The 19,597-nt window shown below is 46.3% G+C and overlaps 1 protein-coding gene across 2 annotated transcripts in view; it reads left to right on the top strand.

Annotated features, from left to right (window-relative positions):
* SCAMP4 (secretory carrier membrane protein 4) overlaps positions 1 to 19,597 on the top strand; it is a 73,495-nt gene that overhangs the window by 44,672 nt on the left and 9,226 nt on the right. The window contains exons 3-5 of one of the 2 annotated variants that reach the window (XM_029052441.2): positions 1,941 to 2,069; positions 4,317 to 4,473; positions 13,401 to 13,502. In XM_029052441.2, the coding sequence (XP_028908274.1) occupies positions 1,941 to 2,069; positions 4,317 to 4,473; positions 13,401 to 13,502 (388 nt within the window). The remainder of the gene's footprint in view (positions 1 to 1,940; positions 2,070 to 4,316; positions 4,474 to 13,400; positions 13,503 to 19,597) is intronic. The other variant, XM_039910486.1, reaches the window with a different exon arrangement.

Below are 19,597 nucleotides of genomic sequence, written 5' to 3'. Positions count from 1 at the left end.
TTCACGGAATTCCCATCCAAATTTATTTGTTGTTTTTATTAGTACAGCAGTAATAGTAACAGTATTAAGTGCTTACTGGGTGCAGGGCACTGTACTATGCTTTGGGAAAGAATACACAGGTAGAACACAGTCCCTGTCCCTCCGTGGGCTCCTAATCCGAAAATAAAAAGGGGAAAGAGGGGACCAGTGACAGATGCATGAAGAGATGAAAAAAAACACTAAGACAACATGAGCGCAGAAACAGAGCTCAGTAGAGTGCTGTGGCGGGGCAACAGAATTTCAGGCTTCTTGTGGCTCAGAATCCAGTCACAACAGCCGCTGCCAATCGCCTTCCTGAAGTTCTGTGGAGGTGGTGCCAGGCTGTGGCGGCTTTTCTCCTTCCTGCCCGGGAGATGGAAGACGAGTTAGTGACTCAGAAGAGACCCTTATGGGATCCCGGGAAGACAGCGTGGCAGTCAGAAGACGATGGTTGAGGGGAGCTTTCGGTGGGGGCGGTGGTCAGCGGGGCCAAGGAGTGATCAACAGTGGCTTAAATCTACGTGGGCAGCCTGAGGTGCACAGAGCATGCCGAGAGAGGAGTCTCAAGAGCTGCAGTGGAGGGGCGGCCGGCACCTGAAAGATGCCGGTGGATTTGTTATTGTGATTGTTTTTTTATTATTATTTTATTGATTTGTTTTTCCACCTCTGCTTAGCTCACAGATTTATGTCTGTTCATCTTCCCTTTATATTGTAAGCTCCTTGAAAGCAAGGATGTCTAAAACATTTTCTGTTCGTCCCCGAAAAGCCCAGTACAGTCTTCTGTCCACAGTAGACTCTCAAGTACTGTTGCTGCCGCTGATGAAATTTTACTGAAGATCCTAAAAAGGTGTACATTTTTGTAATTTTATTTACTAGATTTCCTTGTAGGCCCGAAAACCTTTGATTTATATAATTTACTTTAGACTCATGCTGTTTAATTATCACAGACATGTTGGGAGCCCACAGAGTTGTGAATTTGAATCTCTTTTGTTGGTAGGAAATAAAGTTCTATTAAACAGCTCCCCATGCCACGCCCAAAACACAAGAACACTTTTTCCTTGTTATGAAATACAAGCCTTCGTGAAAGAAAATTTACCTCTGGCGTGAAAGCAGACATGGGAGTTTCTCTCCTTTTAAAAGAATAAAATTAACTTATGTTCCTAATCTGAATTATCCATAGAATTATTCTGGGAAAAGAGAGGTATTCCAAAACCAAAATTAAAAGCTCCATTTTCAGTTGTTCCTTTCTACTTTTCCCCCTCTCCACTTTTTACTATAGCTGTTAACTAGCTGACTGGGCTGATTTGTTTTGCCCACCCTCTCCCTCCCCCACCTTCCTTTTCCTGTGCCTGCCCTCTGATAGAAACACTAATGAGCAGTCAAATGGTCATAAGGTAAGAAACAGGAAGGGGAAGGAAAAAAAAAATGCTCCGAATGATTAACCCCTCAGCAGTTCCCAGCTGGTGATACAATACAATGAAAGGGTCATAGAATCACTGACAACAAGATGATCTTACCATTGGCCTGTCAGGCCTTTCAGATCACTTAGATGGTCCCACAAATCTCCCCCTGCTTCTGGTCGGCCCTAGCTCCCAGCCTCTAGGCCAAACCAGGTGAAAAACAGGGTCGGCAATGCGTGCCACCTCCTTTCCCTGGCATGGAAAAAGTGAGAAGGGCACTCTCATGCCCCCAGGACAGTGCTTTAAAACTCGAGTGTTCGGGAGCCATTGGCCTCCGGGAATTGGGAAAGGGATTCCCCTTCTGGTGGTTGGGAAAGGAGAATGGTTAGACCGGCCTGATCTGTAGCATTTGTGTCCTGTGAGTGTTAATGTGTTAAAATGCTTAGATTTATACGACATTCAAAATATTCTGCAGTGAACAAACTGGTTTTAATTGATTGAAAATTGTTTTTGTTTTTGCAGAGAAAGTAAATAACTTCCCCCCACTACCAAAGTTTATTCCTCTGAAGCCCTGCTTCTACCAGAACTTTGAGGATGAAATTCCCATAGATCATCGGAATCTTGTGAAAAAGATATATCACTTATGGATCTGTAAGCATTTACAGGAGTTACTCCCAAAATCCACCTAGAATGGATAAAGGAAAAGACAATTGGGTTTTATCTGCTTGGTTTTAAGGGAATGCCATTTCAAGCTAGTCCTCAACTACACAGTAATGCTTACCAACTTCAGATTAATTATTTTTCCCAAAGAGCCTGTTCTTTTTCCTGGTAGAGTTCATTTACCTCAAATGGGAGAGCATATTGGGTTTGCCTTGCTTGGTCATAGAATTGGGTCCATTCTTTGAAAATTATGGGCTTGTTTATACTTAAAGCATGAGTTCAAAGCCCTTTGTTTCCTCTGCAGTTGGAGACATCATTGACAGTTAAATCAGGATTGGAATTATTCATTGCTAAGGGACCATAGCGTTTTGGGTCCAGATCATGGCAGGCAAGAGAGGGAGGGAATGACTGTCAAATTTTAGACTTTGCAAGGGTTTGGATTTAGTTAGAGATCTTAAATGAAAGGCATTCGCAGCTTAAATTTGGCATACTAGCCATTGGATTCAAATCCACTCCCTCCAGAGGGATTTCTGTGAAAATGATCTTGCACTTTGCAGCAACTCAGAACCAAATTCTCCCCAAAGCAGAGTGCCCTCAGATGTCAAGGCAAAACATTTGGCAAGGAGATATTTCCTTCTAGAGTGCAGATGTGTTAGTAGGAAAATGCAGCTTTTTCACATATTGTTTTATCAAAACAGAAAGAGTTTATGGGGCCGGTGGTTCAGGGGAGCCAAAGGGTCTCTTCCCCCCCACCCTTTCTTTCTCTATTTAGTTTCAATCAGTCAATCCTATTTTATCAATCAGCTGTGTTTACTGAGCACTTACAGTGTGCCTAGTACAGGAATAGGTGCTTGGGAGAATACAAAATAACATTTGGTAGAGTGCTTGGGAGAATACAAAATAACATTTGGTAGACACGTTCCCTGCCTACAACTAGTCTATGTTAATTGCTCTGTGAAAAAGCTGCTGCTGTGAGTGTCTTTACTCAAAGGTTCTCATTCAGGTGAATGGGAAAATAGGAGCCTGTAACAGTGTGTAGAGGGAGGGAAGGGGTGGTTTTGGAAGAAATATTTCCCATAGTATAAGATCATAACGTAGTAGAGGGTCTGCCAGAGAAAGCAGAGGAAAACTGAGGAGTCGGCTATATGATTGGCTCAGCAAACCAATTCACGGGCAGAGATGGAAGGAAGAGTTCCATCATACAAGGCCACGAAACTTGTAATTTCACTTGGGGAGGAAATAGAGAATTCATCCCTCAGGTTTGAACCAACTAACAAATGCAGCAGGTTAGTCTCTCACAATGACCATTCTGGAGATATTGGGGAGCAGCTTTCAAAGATCGTAGTTCCTCCCCGAGAAAGAAGACAAAGCCTTGTCACAGAGGGAGCGGGGGAAATTAGGGGAGAGTGTGTATTTCTGGATTTGGTAATGTATTTTGTGGGAAGAGTGAGGAAGCCTTGGATATACATTATTGTAGTGAATAAAGCTTGTTTCACAGTCACTTGCCAAATGGGATCATTACTGCTTATTCTGAGTCTTTTTTTATGGTGTTTGTTAAGCACTTACCATGTGGCAGACACTGTACTACTACTACTAATTTTGGTATTTAAGTGCTTACTATGTGCCAACCACTGTTTTAAGTGCTGGGATAGATACAAGGTAATCAGGTTGTCCCACATGGGGCTCACAGACTTAATCCCCATTTTACAGATGAGGTAACTAAGGCACAGAGAGTTAAGTGACTTGCCCAAAGTCACACAGCTAAGCACTGTGGGATAGATAAAAGTTAATCAGGTTGGACATAGTCCGTGTCCCACATGGGGCTCACAGTCTTAATCCCCAATTTACAGATGAGGTAACTGCACCGAAAGTGAAGCAACATGCCCAAGGTCACCAGCAGACAGGTGGCAGGGTCGGGATCAGAATCCAGGTCCTTGTGACTTTCAGGCCGATGCTGTACCCCCTAGGCCACACTGCTTCTCACTTATTCACTACTTAAGAATAATTTAAACGTATGATATTTCCTATTAGGGTACCCTAATATAATATTAGTCTTTATCAGCATTTTACACAAATGGGCCTTTATAACTAGCAGCAAATATCAGATTTCCACTAAGGTTTGTTTTCTCCAAATATTGTAGATTTTTATTTTTGATTCTCTCCAGCTTCTTGTTCTGGAGCCCAACAGACACATCCCTTTACACATATTTTCTCTGTTTTTCTTTTTTTTTTCTGTAGTTTACTGCATTACACTTGTGATGAATCTCATTGCTTGCCTGGCTTGGTGGATAGGTGGTGGATATGGAGTGAATTTTGGATTGGCTATCCTTTGGCTACTTATCTTTAGCCCTTGTAGTTATGTGTGCTGGTTCCAACCTGTTTACAAAGCCTTCCGGTAAGTCAAAGAACAATTTGATTTCCTTTTTCTCATCAAATTCTTTTCTGCTTTGTTAGTTTCATCATGTATTTGCAGCCCTCAAGGCATTTGCCTAGAGGAACTGAGCATAAGAAACAAGCAGGAGCTACCCCATTATTCTTAACAGTCTATTCTGTGAGCTATTCTTTTGATTTATGGATACCCACCCAATAATAAAAAATTATAATTGCAGTATTTGACAAGTGCCTACTATCTGCCAAGTACTATATCTAGCACTGGGGTAGATACAAGATGATCAGTTCCCTATCAGCCCTTGTCCCACACGGGGTTCTCAGTCAAGGCAGAAGGGGGAACAGGTATTGCATCCCTATTTTATGGGAGAGGAAACCGAGGCCCAAAGAAATTAAGTGACTTGTCCATGGTCGCACAGCAGGCGAGTGGCGAAGCCAGGATTAGAACCCAGGTCTCCTGACTTCTAGGCCTGGGCTCCTTCCACTAAGCCACACTACTTTCCTACCTCTGGATCTTAAAACCCTTAATATGTGACTTATCATCCCATATTTCTTCACTGGGGGGAAGAGAAATAAAGTAGGATTCCTCCCTAAAATAAAAGAGTGAATAAAGGTGTCAACAACAAAATCATTGAACTCCAATCTCTCTTATGCCTTGGGATTACCTCATTCCCCACACAGCCAGGGAGTCTCGTAGGAGAAGCCAGGACAAGCTCCCCTGCATCCAAAGGAAGATTGCTGTCTTCCGGCATTTTTCCCGTGCCTCAGACGTGTGCTTCAATGTGGAGGGGAAGGTACTGGCTTCTCCAAGGAGCTTCCTTGGCTGCACATAGGGGTAGCATTAAAGCTTCCCCTCTGCAATGGTTTTGAGAGCACAGGGGAAAACCTCTGCACAGTCAGTTAGCCAAGCTCCCTCCTGTCTCCATCTGTTTACGATTTATGGCTCCCTGTCTCCATCATTAGATTCTAAGCTCTTTAAGGGCAGGGTCTGTGCCTTTACCCACATTGGTCTCACCCAAGCACTTAACAGAGCACTTTATACACAGTAGACACTCAGAAAAAACTATTGATTGATTAATTTTCACATCTGTTCTTGAGGATTATTCCCTGGGCCTGGTCAATCAAAATAACCGTAAATGTTCTCCAGTCCTCTAATTGGGAGCTCATTTAGATTTAGAGCAAATGTTCCCTGATTCAAGTAGGATTCTCTGTACAAATACCTTCCACTCCAGTCTGCTAGAGAAAAGACCATCTTTCCTTGCCAGCAACTATGCACAAGTTGCATTTAGATCAGTGCTGGAAGGAATAAGTAAAATGGTATTTATTAAGCATTTCCTATGTGCCATGCACCATGCTAAACGCTGGGAGTAGATACAAGCTAATCAGATTGGACATAGTATCTGTCCTATGTGGGCCCCCCAGTCTAAGAGGGAGAGGCCACAGGTATTTTAATCCCCATTTTTTAGATGAAGAAACGTAGGCCAGAGAGGTGAAGTAACTTGCTCCAGATCCTGCAGCAGGCCAATGGCAGAGCTGGGTTAGAGAGCCAAGCTCTTCTGATTCCCAGGCCTATGCTATCTCCAATAGACCCTGGGCCTACTTAAGTGAACCGGAACCAGCTAGAACTCTGCACCAGTCTAAGAAAAAGCCCCAGAATGACCCTATCCACATGAGACCGGGGGAGGGGTGCTTGCCCCACCCCTTCCTGCCAGCTGTGTTTCTGATCACAAATGAATTAACTGTGGTGTTCGTTAACCGCTTACTATATGACAAGGACTGTACTAAGCGTTGGGGTAGATAAGGATAATTGTGTTCCACATGGGGTTCATGGAATAAGTAGGAAGGAATCCCCGTTTTGCAGATGAAGGAACTGAGGCACAGAAAAGTTAAGTGAGTTGCCCAGGGTCACACTGCTGTGCGGCAAGTGGCGGAGCCAGGATTAGAAGCCAGGTCCTCTGTCTCCCAGACCTGTGCTTTTTCCACTGGGCTGCACTGCTTCCACAGCCCTGCCTCTCCCATTTTGCCCCAACCTGAAGCTCTAGATTTTGTGTTAGGCATCACCATCAGTGGTTGGTTGGCTGACTGGCAGACTTCCACTCCCTCCCCACCACATCCCCCGCCAAAAAAACCCCCCTAAAAACCAGGTAAGCAGAGTCCCCTGGCTCTGTGGTATATTTTTTTAACTTTCAGCCCTGATTTAGATGGAAGGGGAAATGGATTCCTGAACTTCATATATGGGAAATATTTGTATAAATCATCTCATTTTAGAACAACCAAAAAGAGGTGATGCTCCTAAACCATAGTTAATGTTCTTCATTATTACATGACATTCAAGTATTACAGCTTCAAAATCAAAGTACGGACATCAGTCCTCCCAGCTAGTTTCTAACAATAAAGCTTACTTATCATCATCCTGAACCAGATTTGTAATGAAGGTGATTTCTGACGTGGACTAGTGGAGAAAACTTAAGCTTATTATCTCTCTAACCACATCAAAGGTTAAGAACCTAAGAGAATACCAAATGAAAGGGTTTATGGTGACAACTGTCCTCGAAAAAGAAAGAAATGGCCCATTTGGAAAGAGAAATTAATAAGCAGTTTAACCTTATTGCAGCAGGTTTTCATAGTGCCCCTTCCTCAAGTCTTCAAAACATCTACTTTTATTGGGTGTGATAGAATGCAGGATTCTGCTTCTGGAGAGGTCATATTTCCTTTGTACTTTATTTATAGCCTGTGACCTTGAAAAACACTCAGCACTGGATTGGTCTCCCATCTCGGCCATTTTTGGAGACTGACTACAGAAAGAGATGCATCCATGCATGGCGTATTGAATTACGTGCCGTCTATTTGTAGCAGTCATTGAATTGATTGCGATTTAGAATACAGTACCGCTGAGTTTGGTTCTGTTTATACTAAAATACTTAAACACTTTGGGCCGGTTCTAGATGGAAGTCTTGATCTGACCCACTAATCCTACTGACCTATGGCAGGTCTTGTCGGACACCCCTCTGTGCCCCCTTGCATTTCCCACCCTGGTTTGGGTCAAATTCAGGCCTGTGGTGCCACAGTGGGTTGGCTGCTAAGTGATGTGAGTGGAGCTTGGTACCATGGATACTGTGAGTAAACTCAAATGTACAGCACTGCTCGTTTGAAGTGAAGTCCAGGCCTCTTTTCATCTACCTTAGTTTCAAAAGCTGGGGCTTTGGAGTTTGGCTCAGCCCAAATCCGTATTGGGGCAACGTCAGACTGGCCCATGAAGAGCTCTATCCTGTCATGGTAGCTGAAATTTTGAATACCCTTATTAATCAGTCAGTCAATTATATTTATTGAGTGCTTACTGTGTGCATAGCTCTCTACTAAGCGCTTGGGAGAGTCCAGTACAACAGAGTTGGTAGACATATTCCCTGCCCATAATGAATTTACAGTCTAGAAGGGGAGACAGAAATTAATATACATAAATGAATTACAGATACACTTACTCTAGAGGGGTGAGTAAAGGGTGTAACTCCAAGGACAAGGGTGACACAGAAGGGAGTGGGAGAAGAGGAAATGAGGGCCTAATCGGGGAAGGCCTCTTGGAGGAGATGTGCCTTCAGTAAGGCTTTGAAAGTGGGGAGAATGATCATCTGTCAGATATGAAGAGAGAGGGCGCTCCAGACTAGAGGCAGGGCGAGAGCAAGAGGCTGGTGGTGAGACACAGGAGAGGACAGTGAGATAAACAAGATTGAGGTACAGTGAGTAGGTTGATATTAGAGAAGTGAAGTGTGTGGGGTGGGTTTTGGTAGGAAATCAGAGAGGTAAAGTAGGAGGGGATAAGGTGATTGACTGCTTTAAAACCAATGATAAGGAGTTTCTGTTTGATGCAGAAGTGGATGGGCAATCACTGGTGGTTCTTGAGCAGTGGGAAAACATGGACTGAATGTTTTGAAGAAAAATGATCTGGGCAAGAGAGTGAAGTCTGGACTGAAGTGAAGAGAGACAGAAAGCAGGGAGGTCAGCAAGGAAACTGATGCAGTAGTCAAGGCAGGATAGGATAAGTGCTTGGATTAAAGTGGTAGTAGTTTGGAGGGAGGGGAAAGGGCAGATTTTAGCAATGTTGTGAAGGGTGAACCGACAGGATATAGTGACAGATTGAATATGTGGGTTGAATAAGAGAGATGAGCTGAGGATAAACACCATGGTTACGGGCTTCTGAGATGGGGACATGATGGTGCTATCTACTGTGACAGGGAAGTCAGAGGAAAGACAAGGTTTGGCTGGCAAGTTAAGGAATTCTGTTTTGGACCTGTTACGTTGACTTGTCAGGAGGACATCCAAGTAGAGATGTGAAGGCAGGGGGAAATGTGAAACTGCAGAGAAGGGGAGAGATCAGAACTGGAGATGTAAATTTGGGAATCATCTGTGTAGAGATGGTAACTGAAGCCATGGCAGCGAATGAGTTCTCCAAGGGAGGGGGTGTAGATGGAGCATAGAAGAGGACCCAGAACTGAACCTTGAGGGACCCCCACAGTTAGGGGGTGGGAGGCAGAGGAGGAGCCCGCAAAAGAGACTGAGGTGGAGGGGCCTGAGAAATAGGAGGAGAACCAGGAGAGGACAGTGTCAGTGAAGCCAAGGTTGGATAAAGTTTCCAGGAGAAAAGAGGGTGGTCAACAGTGTGGAAGCAGCTGAGAGATCGAGGAGGATTAGGATGGAGTAGAGGCTGTTGGATTTGGCAAGGAGATCATTGGTGACCTTTGAGAGGGCAGTTTCAGTGGAGAGAAGGGGGTCAAGGAGAGACTTGGAGGAGAGGAACTGAAGGCAGCGGGTGTAGACAACTTGCTCAAGGAGTTTGGAAAGAAATGGTAGGAGGGAGCCTTGGGGTCAAGTGGAGACATAAATATGCTTGAAAGCAGTGGGGGAAAAGCCCACAGTTGAAGATGGCAGTCAGGGATGGGGTAAGTGCTTTGATGCGGTGTGAAGAGATGGGGTTGGAGGTGCAGGTGGAGGGATGTGGGTTTTGAGAGAAAGCAGGAGATCTCCTCTAGAGATACTGTTGGGAAAAATGGGAGAGTTGACGAAGGGGCAGGAGGAGGGAGGGACTGGATAGGAGCATGGGAGATTTTAGGGAGAGCACGCTTGATGGTTCCAATTTTCTTAATAATGTACACTGCCAGGTCATTCGTGGGCAAGAGATAGGAGAGGTGGGAGGACAGGGGGTTTGAGAAGGGAGTTAAATATCTGAAACAACTGGCAAAGGCAGTGGGCATAGGAATCAATAAGAATGGAAAACTAATGTTGCCAGGCAGAGGAGAGGACAGAATGAAAGCAGGCAACAGGGAACTTGAGGTGGATGAGGCCTGTCTGATATCTGCCAGCAGCACCCTATAGGTTCTACCATCCAACATCTCTAGAGTCTGTCCTTTCCGCTCCATCCAGATGGACACCACGCTCACCCAAGCAGTTGCCAGTTTCCCGACTTGATTACTGCATCAGCTCTTCTCACCGACCTTTTTGCCTCCTGCCCTTCCCCTCTCCAGTCTATACTTCACTCTCCTGCGCAGGTCATTTTTCTGAAGAAAACATTCAGCCCATATCTCCCCACTCCATAAAAGCCTCCAGTGGTTGCCCACCAACCTCTGCTTACCATCAGCCCTTCTCCTACCTTACCTTGCTGATCTACTAAACCCAACCCGTACACTCCACTCTTCTAACACCAACCTACTCACCATACCTCGATCTCGTCTATCTCACATTCGACTTCTTGCCCACGTCCCCCCTGGGACCTGGAACTCTCTCCCCCTTCATATCTGACAAGCGGCCACTCTTCCCGTCTCCAGAACCCTCCAGAAATCACATGTCCTTTAAGAGCCCTCATTTCCCCTATCCGCCCTCCCATCTGCATCAGTAATGCACTTGGTTGTGTATTCTGTAAGCACTTTGATTCTTACCCTAGCCCCATGGCACTTACATAAGCATCCTTATACTCTAATATTTCCCATGTCTATATTTCCCATCTATACTCCCTTGGTGAACTAATTCGCTCCCACGGCTTCAACTATTATCTCTATGCAGATGACACCCAAATCGACATTTCCTCCCCTGTTCTCTCCTCCTCCTTTCAGGCTCGTATCTCCTCCTGCCTCCAGGACGACTCCACCGGGATGTCCGCCCGCCACCTAAAACTCAACATGTCCAAAACTGAGCTCCTTATCTTCCCTCCCAAACCCTGTCCTCTTCCTGACTTCCCCATCGCTGTGGACGGTACGACCATCCTTTCCGTCTCACAAGCCCGCGACCTTGGTGTCTTCCTCGACTCAGCTCTCTCATTCACCCCACACATCCAATCCGTCACCAACACCTGCCAGTCTATCCTTTACAATATTGCCAAGATCCGCTCTTTCCTCTCCATCCAAACGGCTATCGTGCTGGTACAGGCACTCATAATATCCCGGCTGGATTATTGTGTCAGCCTTCTCTCTGATCTCCCTTCCTCCTGTCTCTCCCCACTCCAGTCTATTCTTCATTCCGCTGCCCGGATCATCTTCCTACAGAAACGCTCTGGGCACGTCACTCCCCTCCTTAAAAACCTCCAGTGGTTGCCTATCAACCTCTACACGAAACAAAAACTCCTCACTCTTGGCTTCAAGGCTCTCCGTCACCTTGCCCCCTCCTACCTCACCTCCTTTCTCTCTTTCTACTGCCCGCCCCATACGCTCCGCTCCTCTGCCACTCACCTCCTCTCTGTCCCCCATTCACGCCTATCCCACCGTCGACCCCTGGCCCACGTCCTACTGCTGTCCTGGAATGCCCTCCCTCCTCACATCCGCCAAACTAACTCTCTTCCCCTCTTCAAAGCCCTACTGAGAGCTCACCTCCTCCAGGAGTCCTTCCCAGACTGAGCTCCCCCCATTTCCCTTTGCTCCCCCTCCGTCCTCTGCTCCTCCCCCTCCCCCTTCACCTCCCCTCAGCTGAGCCCCCTTTCCCTCTGCTCCCTCCCCTCTCCCTTCCCCTCAGCACTGTGCTCATTTGTATATGTTTTTATTACCCTATTTATTTTGTTTATGAGGTGTACACCCCCTTGATTCTATTTATCGTGATAATGTTGGCTTGTTTTTGTTTCGTTCTGTTTTGCTCTGCCATCTGTCTCCCCCGATTAGACTGTGAGCCCGTCACTGGGCAGGAATTGTCTCTATCTGTTGCCGAATTGTACATTCCAAGTGCTTAGTACAGTGCTGTGCACATAGTGAGCGCTCAATAAATACTATTGAATGAATGAATGAATGAATAATTGAATCGATTTTAATGTCTCTCTCCCCCTGTAGACTGTAAGCACCCTGGGCACAGGGGTTGCAAGTACCAGCTCTGTTGTATTGTACTTTTATTCAGGCTTTTAGTACAGTGCTTTGCACACAGTAAGTGCTCAATAAATACTATTGATTGGTGATTGATTATACCAAGCTTCAACACTTGACCAAACATAAAAGGAGAGGCACATTTGGTGCTTATTAGGTTCACAGTTTGAATTCAGTATTTTTAAAAAAATAGTATTTGTTAAGCACTTACTATGGGCCTCGCACTGTACTAAGCGATAGGGTAGATACCATGTTGACCACAGTCTCTGTCCCACATGGGGCTCACAGTCTTAATCCCCGTTTTATGGATGAGGTAATTGAGGCACAGAGAAGTGGTGTGCACAAGGTCACGCAACAGACAAGCGGCTCAGCCTGGATTAGAACCCAGGTTCTTCTGATCCCCAGGCAGGTGCCATTAAGCCACACTGCTTCTCTTTTTCATGGGGTTTGTTGTCATCCCTATTACAGAGCACTGGGTACAAGCAAGAGAAGTAGAAGACCTAGTCCTGCCTGGAGAAACTTAAAATCTAAGAGGGAAGTCAAGTAGATGTAAATTGTAAGCACACAGTAGGAACAAGAGTAAGAGCATAGAAATAAATGATAAAAACAAAAAGTGTGCAATTCAGGTATTCCTGTTCTCCAGCTCTAACATCCATCACTCTTTTTATTTGCAATTAATTTTATCCTGTCACAAGGGAGAGAGCGTGCCCTTCTCCTAGAACTCAAGGTTCACATCTCACAGTTCTCCTTCACACATTACACACATCGCTAAAATCCACCCTTTCTTCTCCATCCAAACTGCTACCATGTTAATCCAAGCATTTATCCTATTTCTCCTTGATAACCGTATCAGTTTCCTTGTTGACCTCCCTGCCTCCTGTCTCTCTCCACTCCAGTCCAGCCTTCACTCCGCTGTGCAGATCATTTTCCTACCAAAGCGTTCAGAGCATGTTTCCCCACTCCTCAAAACCTCCAGTTGTTGCCCACCCACCTTTGCATCAAACAAAAACTACTCACCATTGGCTCTAAAGCACTTTATCACCCTGCCCCCTCCTACCTCACCTCGTTACTCTCCTACTGCAACCCAGCCCACGCACTTCATTCCTCTAATACTAACCTTTTCACTGTGCCTCAATCTTATCTATCTCGCTGCCAACCTTTTGCCCACATTCATCCTATCTGGAATGCCCTTCCTCCTCATATCTGAAGGACGGTTACTCTTCTCCCCTTCAAAGCTTTGTTGAAGGCACATCTCCTCCAGGAGATCTTTCCTAAATCCTCCTTTCCTCTTCTCCCACTCCCTTCTGCATCACCCTGACTTGCTCCCTTTATTCATCCCCCCTCCCAGCCCCACATCACTTATGTACATATCTGTAATTTATGTATTGATATTAATCTCCATCTCCCCCTCTAGACTGTAAGCTCATTGTGGGCAGGGAATGTGTCATTTATTGTTATTTTGTACTCTCCCAAGCATTTAGTACAGTGCTTTGCACACAGTAAACACTCAGTAAATACCATCAAATTAAAGAATGAATGCACACAGGAAACACAATGGAAAATGAATGTGAAAAATAACTTTTAGTTTTGTTCCCTTTCTCAGATCTGACAGCTCCTTCAATTTTATGGCATTTTTCTTCATCTTCGGGGCACAGTTTGTTCTGACAGTTATACAAGCAATTGGGATCTCAGGATGGGGAGTCTGGTAAGCAAAATACTTCACGTTTCTTTGGAATATTCTAGCTCCATGAGGTCATTCTTCTTGGTCTTTGTTAGCAGCTTTCTGGTACACGTTGTGCATGGGGAGTCAGGTGGCCATTCCTATACAGTAGCAGGAAGTGGTTTCCAGGCCCTCTTCCAAATGTCTAGAAATTCTTATACCTTTTACCTTTTAAAGGCTGAAGAAATCAATGTGATTGTCAGCATTGGAGGGCTAATCACTCACTGATTTACGTTGGATCTTTGCACTTATTTAGATGGGACCTTTAGTCGGCACATGCTGAAAGAGAGCCGAGGCTACCAAAGAATCTTGAGGAAGGGATTGGGATTAAACCCTCCATCTTGGGATCTTGATTTTACCTATGCGCAAAATACTCTACTAATTTAGCAGTCCATAGGGCACACAAGGTCAGAAACCCATGATTTTGGGTGGGAGAAGGGGGGATTTCAGGTGTGTGTGGGGTAGGTGTGGATGAATGTCATCACAGCCAATTTGTGAGGAGAGGGGGCTTTCTTAGTCTACTTGAGTGGGCTGGGGTAGAACTTTGGTCAAGAGAAAGTGCCTTTCACCTTGCTGGGTCTAGTTTGGTTCTTAAAATGTCCATGGGATTGATGCCCGAAAGGTTTTTGGGCAAGCTGGGCAGCCATACCTAGGCCTGCCTGCCCCTTGGAGCTGGAAGGGACCAGAGGTGAAATTGGAACCAAGATTTTGGCTTTATTTATTTATTTATTTATTTATTTATTTTTGGCATCCTCTGCCAGCAGGTTATGACCTCTATGACCATCACTGAGTTCTAGGGCTGGGTCAGAGACTCCTCTCATTCCCATGACCCCAGTTCACAGCTAGTCAGTTCAGGGAAACAACGTGGCCTAGTGAATAGAGCACGGGCCTGGGAGTCAGAAGGTCATGGGTCCTAATCCCAACTCTGCCACTTGTCTGCTATGTGGCCTTGAGCAAGTCACTTCTCTGTGCCTTAGTTATCTCATTTGTAAAATGGGGATTAAGACTTTGAGCCCTATGCGGGCAGGGACTGTGTCCATCCCGATTTGCTTCTATCCACCTCAGCACTTAATACAGTACCTGGCACATAGTAAGCCCTTAACAAATACAAATTAGTTGGTTGCAGTTCTGTTTTGCAGTTTGACTTTGTTTCATGTGTAAAAGTGAAAATTATATTAATCCAGTAAAGATGTTGGATGTGCCTGGCCAATCAGCATTCTGCTGCTCCTGTGAGGGAGTAGCACTAGCCCATGGAGGCTCTGGGGAGGAGCAGTAGGGGGACCAGGAAGAAATCTGGACCAAAGAGCAGGGAGGGGAGGCAGAATCAGACTTCCCCAGCAGTTCTCCATGGCGATCATTTGACCCCATTCTCACACTCCTCCTCTCCTTCTCCAAGTCTGAAGTTTTTTGGGAACTTCAATATCCATGTGGATGTTTCTGTTGACCCTTCCGCTGCCTGCTTTCCATCACTCCTCAACTCCACTGACCTCCTGCTCCACCTCACCCACTCACCAACTTGGACACCCACCCGAACTCGTCATCTCTAGTCATTGTACAATCTCTACCATCTCCAACTCTGAAATCCCTCCGTCTGATCACAGTTTCGTCACCTGCCTTCTCTCCCACCCCCCCCACCCCCGCCAATCTGTGCTCTTCCCCCCCAAGAAACCTCTGATCTTTCAACCCCATCCAATTTTCTTAGGTAATCATGCCCCATTTAGCCTCCATACCCAAGCAACCTCTCCTTCACAATCAAATTGACGCCCTCAACACCACCCTCTCTACTGAACTCAACTCACCCACTCCCCTATTCCTTTGCTGACCTCGTACCACTGACCCACAGTCGCAGCTCACCTCCACAGTTTGCTTCCTTTGCTCCTGTGCACGAGCCGCAGAGCACTGCTGGTAGAAATCCAAATATCTGGTGGCTATCTCGTCCAATTTCACTCTTTAACTGCTTTAACTGCCTGGTTTAACTCTGCCCAGCAACAGTATTTCTCCAGCCTCAATGACTGCCATGCCTATTGCCCTCACCAGTTGTATCAGACGTTTAACTCCCTCCTCAAACCCCCTGCCCCCCCCCCCCCCCGCCTCCATCATCTCTTGTCCCTAATGACCTGACCACATACTTTTTTGAGAAAATTTAAAATCTCCCCTGCTTCTTCTCCTGCCCCTTATTCAGCTCTCCCATCTTTCCCAGCAGTAACTCAAAGTGATCTCCTACCTCATCTCAAAATCCACCCCCTCCACCCCATTCCTTCACACCTCATCAAAGTGTTTGTCCCCTTCCCTTCTTACTTCCCTGACCATCATCTTCAACTGTCCACTCTCCAATGGCTTTTTCCCACTGCTTTCAAGCATGCTGATGTCTCCTCATCCTAAAAAAAACCCCTCCCTTGACCTCACGGCTCCCTCCAGTCATCGCCCCAACTCCCTCTTACCATTCGTCTCCAAATTCCTTGAGCGAGTTGTCTTCACCTGCTCTCTCCAGTTCCTCTCCTCCAAGTCTCTCCTTGATCCACTTCAATCTGGCTTCCACCCCCTTCACACCACCAAAACTGCCCTCTCCAAGGTCACCAATGATGCCCTCCTTGCCAAATCCAAAGACCTCTTCTCCATCCTAATCCTCCTTGACCTCTCAGATGCCTTTGACACTGTCGAAACACCCCTACTCCTGGAAACACTATCCAACCTCGGCTTCACTGCCACTGTCCTCTCCTGGTCCTCCTATCTCTCTGGCCATTTGTTCTTAGCCTCTTTCATGGGCTTCACCCCTGCCTCCCACCTCCTAACTGTAGCAGTCCCTCTAGGCTCAGTTCTATTTTCCACCTATACCCACTCCTTTTTGAGAACTCATTCGCTCCCATGGCTTCAACTACCATTTCTATGCATGTGATTCCCAAATCTACGTCTCCAGCCCTGATCTCTCCCCTTCTCGTCAATCTTAAATTTCTTCCTGCCTTCAGGGCATCTCTACTTGGATGTCCCGCCAACACCTCTAACTTAATATGTCCAAAACAGAACACTTTATATTCTCACCCAAACCCTATCCTCTCCGTGACTTTCCCATCACTGTAGACAGCACCACCATCCTTCCTGTCTCACCTTGCGGTTATCTTTAACTCATCTCTCTCATGTAACCCACATATTCAATCTGTCGCCAAATCCTGTGGATTCTACCTTTGCAGATTGCTAATAACTGCCCTTTCCTCACCATTTTTTTTATGGTATTTGTTATGTGCTCACTGTGTGCCAGGCATTGTACTAAGCCCTGGAATAGATAAAAGCTGATCAGGTTGGACACAGTCTATGTCACACATGGGGCTCACAACCTTCACCCCCATTTTACAGATGAGGTAACAGGCACAGAGAAGTTAGGTGGCTTGCCCAAGGTCACACAAGACAAGTGGCAGAGTCGGGAGTAGAACCCAGGTCCTTCTGACTCCCAGACTCTCCATCCAAACTGCTATCTTGTTAATCCAAGCATTTATCCTATCCTGCCTTGATTACTGCATCAGCCTCCTTGCTGACTTCCCTTGCCTCCTGTTTCTCCCTACTCCAGCCCATTCTTCACTCTGCTGCTTGGATCATTTTTCTGCAAAAACGTTCAGGCCACCTTCCCCGACTCGAGAACCTCCAGTAGTTGCCCATCCACTTCAGCATCCAACAGAAACACCTTACCATTGGCTTTAAACCACTCAAATCAACCTCCCTCCTCCTACCTTACTTCTTTCATTGCCTACTACAACCCAGCCTGCAGACTTTGCTCCTTTAATGCCAGCCAACTCGCTGTACCTCTGTTTCATCTGTCTCGCTGCCTACCTCTCGCCCAAGTCCTGCCTCTGGCCTGGAATGTCCTCCCTCTTCAAAGCCGACAATCACTCTCCGTACTTTATTAGAAGCACATCTCCTCTAAGAGGCCTTCCCTAAGTCCTCATTTCCTCTTTACCACTCCCTGCTTTGTTGCCCATGCTCTTGGATTTATACCCTTTTTTTACCCCTCCCTCAGCCCCACAGCACTTCTCTACACTATAAACTCATCTCTGGACTGTAAACTCATTATGGGCAGGGAACGTGTCTGCTAACTCTGTTTTATTGTACTCTGCCAAACACTTAGGACTGTCTTCTGCACTCAAGCACTCAAAAAATACCATTGATTGTGTGGAAGTAAACAGAGACTCCACTCTTTTGATTGGTCAAGAAGCAAGTAAAGTCTTTATTCGAGCAATTGCAAGCAGAGGAGAAGGGAGAAGAGTGCTCCCCTTTCAGATTCTCTCCCCCACAGAAGGAAAGAAGTTGTTGTTTCAATTGTTCCACACATTTAACTCCCTCCTCAAACCCCTTGTCCCCCTGCCTCTCCCATCCCTTGCCCCTAATGACCTAGCCATCTACTTCACTATCAGCCGTGATCTCCATAAAATCTCTCCTATCCCTCCCCAGTCCCTCTCCCTTCCTGCCCCTTCTTCAACTGTCCCATCTTTCGCAGAAGTACCTCTAGGGGAGATCTCTGCCCTCTCTCAGAAGCCACCCCCTGCACCTGCTCATCCGACCCCTTTCCTTCACACCTTATCAAAACACTTGCCCCCTCCCTTTTTCCCTCCTTAACCACCATCTTCAACTGTTCACTCTCGAATTGCTTCTTTCCCACTGCTTTCAAACATGCCCATGTCTCCCCTATCCTAAAAAAACCCCTCCCTTGACCCCATGACTCCCTCCAGTTATCGCCTCATCTCCCTCCTGTCATTCCTCTCCAAACTCCTTGAGCGAGTCTTCTACACCTGCTGTCTCCAGTTCCACTCCTCTAATTCTCTCTTTGACCCTTGTCAAATCTGGCTTCTGTCCCCTTCACTTAACAGGAACAGCCCTCTCAAAGGTCATCAGTGATCTCCTTCTTGCCAAATCCATGGCCTCTACTCCATCCTAATCCTCCTTGACCTCTCAGCTGCCTTTGATACTGTTGACCACCCCCTTCTCCTGGAAACATTATCCAAGCTCGGCTTGACTCACACTGTCCTCTCCTGGTTCTCCTGTTATCTCTCTGGCCGCTCATTCTCAGTCTCATTCACAGACTTCTCCTCTGCCTCCCACCCCCTAACTGTGGGGTGTCCCTCAAGGTTCAGTTCTAGGTCCCCTTCTATTCTCCGTTGAAGAACTCATTCACTCCATGGCTTCAACTCCTACCTCTATGCAGATGAAACACCAATCTACATCTCCAGCCCTGATCTCTCTCCCTCTCTGCAGTCTTGTATTTCCTCCTGCCTTCTAGGCATCTCTACTTCAAAGTCCTCCCATCATCTCAAACTTAATATGTCTAAAACAGAACTCCTTATCTTCCCACCCAAGCCTTGTCCTCCCCCTCACATTCCCATCACTGTAGATGGCACCACCATCCTTCCCGTCTCACAAGCCCATAAGCTTGGCGTTATCTTGGACTCATCTTCTCTCATTCAACCCACCTATTTAATCCATCACTAAATCCTGTCAGTTAGACCTTCACAACTTCGCTAAAATCCACCCTTCCCTCTCCATCCAAACTGCTACCATGTTACTACAATCACTCATCCTATGCCACCTGGATTACTGCATCAGCCCCCTTGCTGACCTCTCAGCCTCCCACCTCTCCCCACTCCAGGCCACACACTCCGCTCTGCTGCTCAGGTCATTTTTCTTCAAAAACATTCAGGACATGTTTCCCCAATCCTCAAGAAACTTCAGTGGTTGCCCATCAACCTCCGCATCAAAAACTCACTGTTGGCTTTAAAGCACTCAATCACCTTGCCCCCTTCTACCTCACCTCGCCACTCTCCTATTACAACCCAGCCCACACAGTTTGCTTCTCTAATGCTAACCTTCTCACTGTGCCTTGATCTCACCCAACTTGTCACTGACCCCTTGCCCACATCCTGCCTCTGGCCTGAAATGCTCTCCTTTCTCAAATCCAACAATTACTCTCCCCGCCTTCAAAGCCTGGTTGAAGGCACATCTCCTCCAGGAGGTCTTCCCTCCTTTCCTCTTCTCCCACTCCCTTCTTTGTTTCACTGACTTCCTCCCTTTGTTCTTACCCGCTCCCAGCCCTACAG

The sequence above is a fragment of the Ornithorhynchus anatinus genome, chromosome X2 (genome assembly GCF_004115215.2).
Source record: "Ornithorhynchus anatinus isolate Pmale09 chromosome X2, mOrnAna1.pri.v4, whole genome shotgun sequence".
Lineage (NCBI taxonomy): Eukaryota > Metazoa > Chordata > Mammalia > Monotremata > Ornithorhynchidae > Ornithorhynchus > Ornithorhynchus anatinus.
This window is presented reverse-complemented; position numbering and strand designations above follow the sequence as displayed.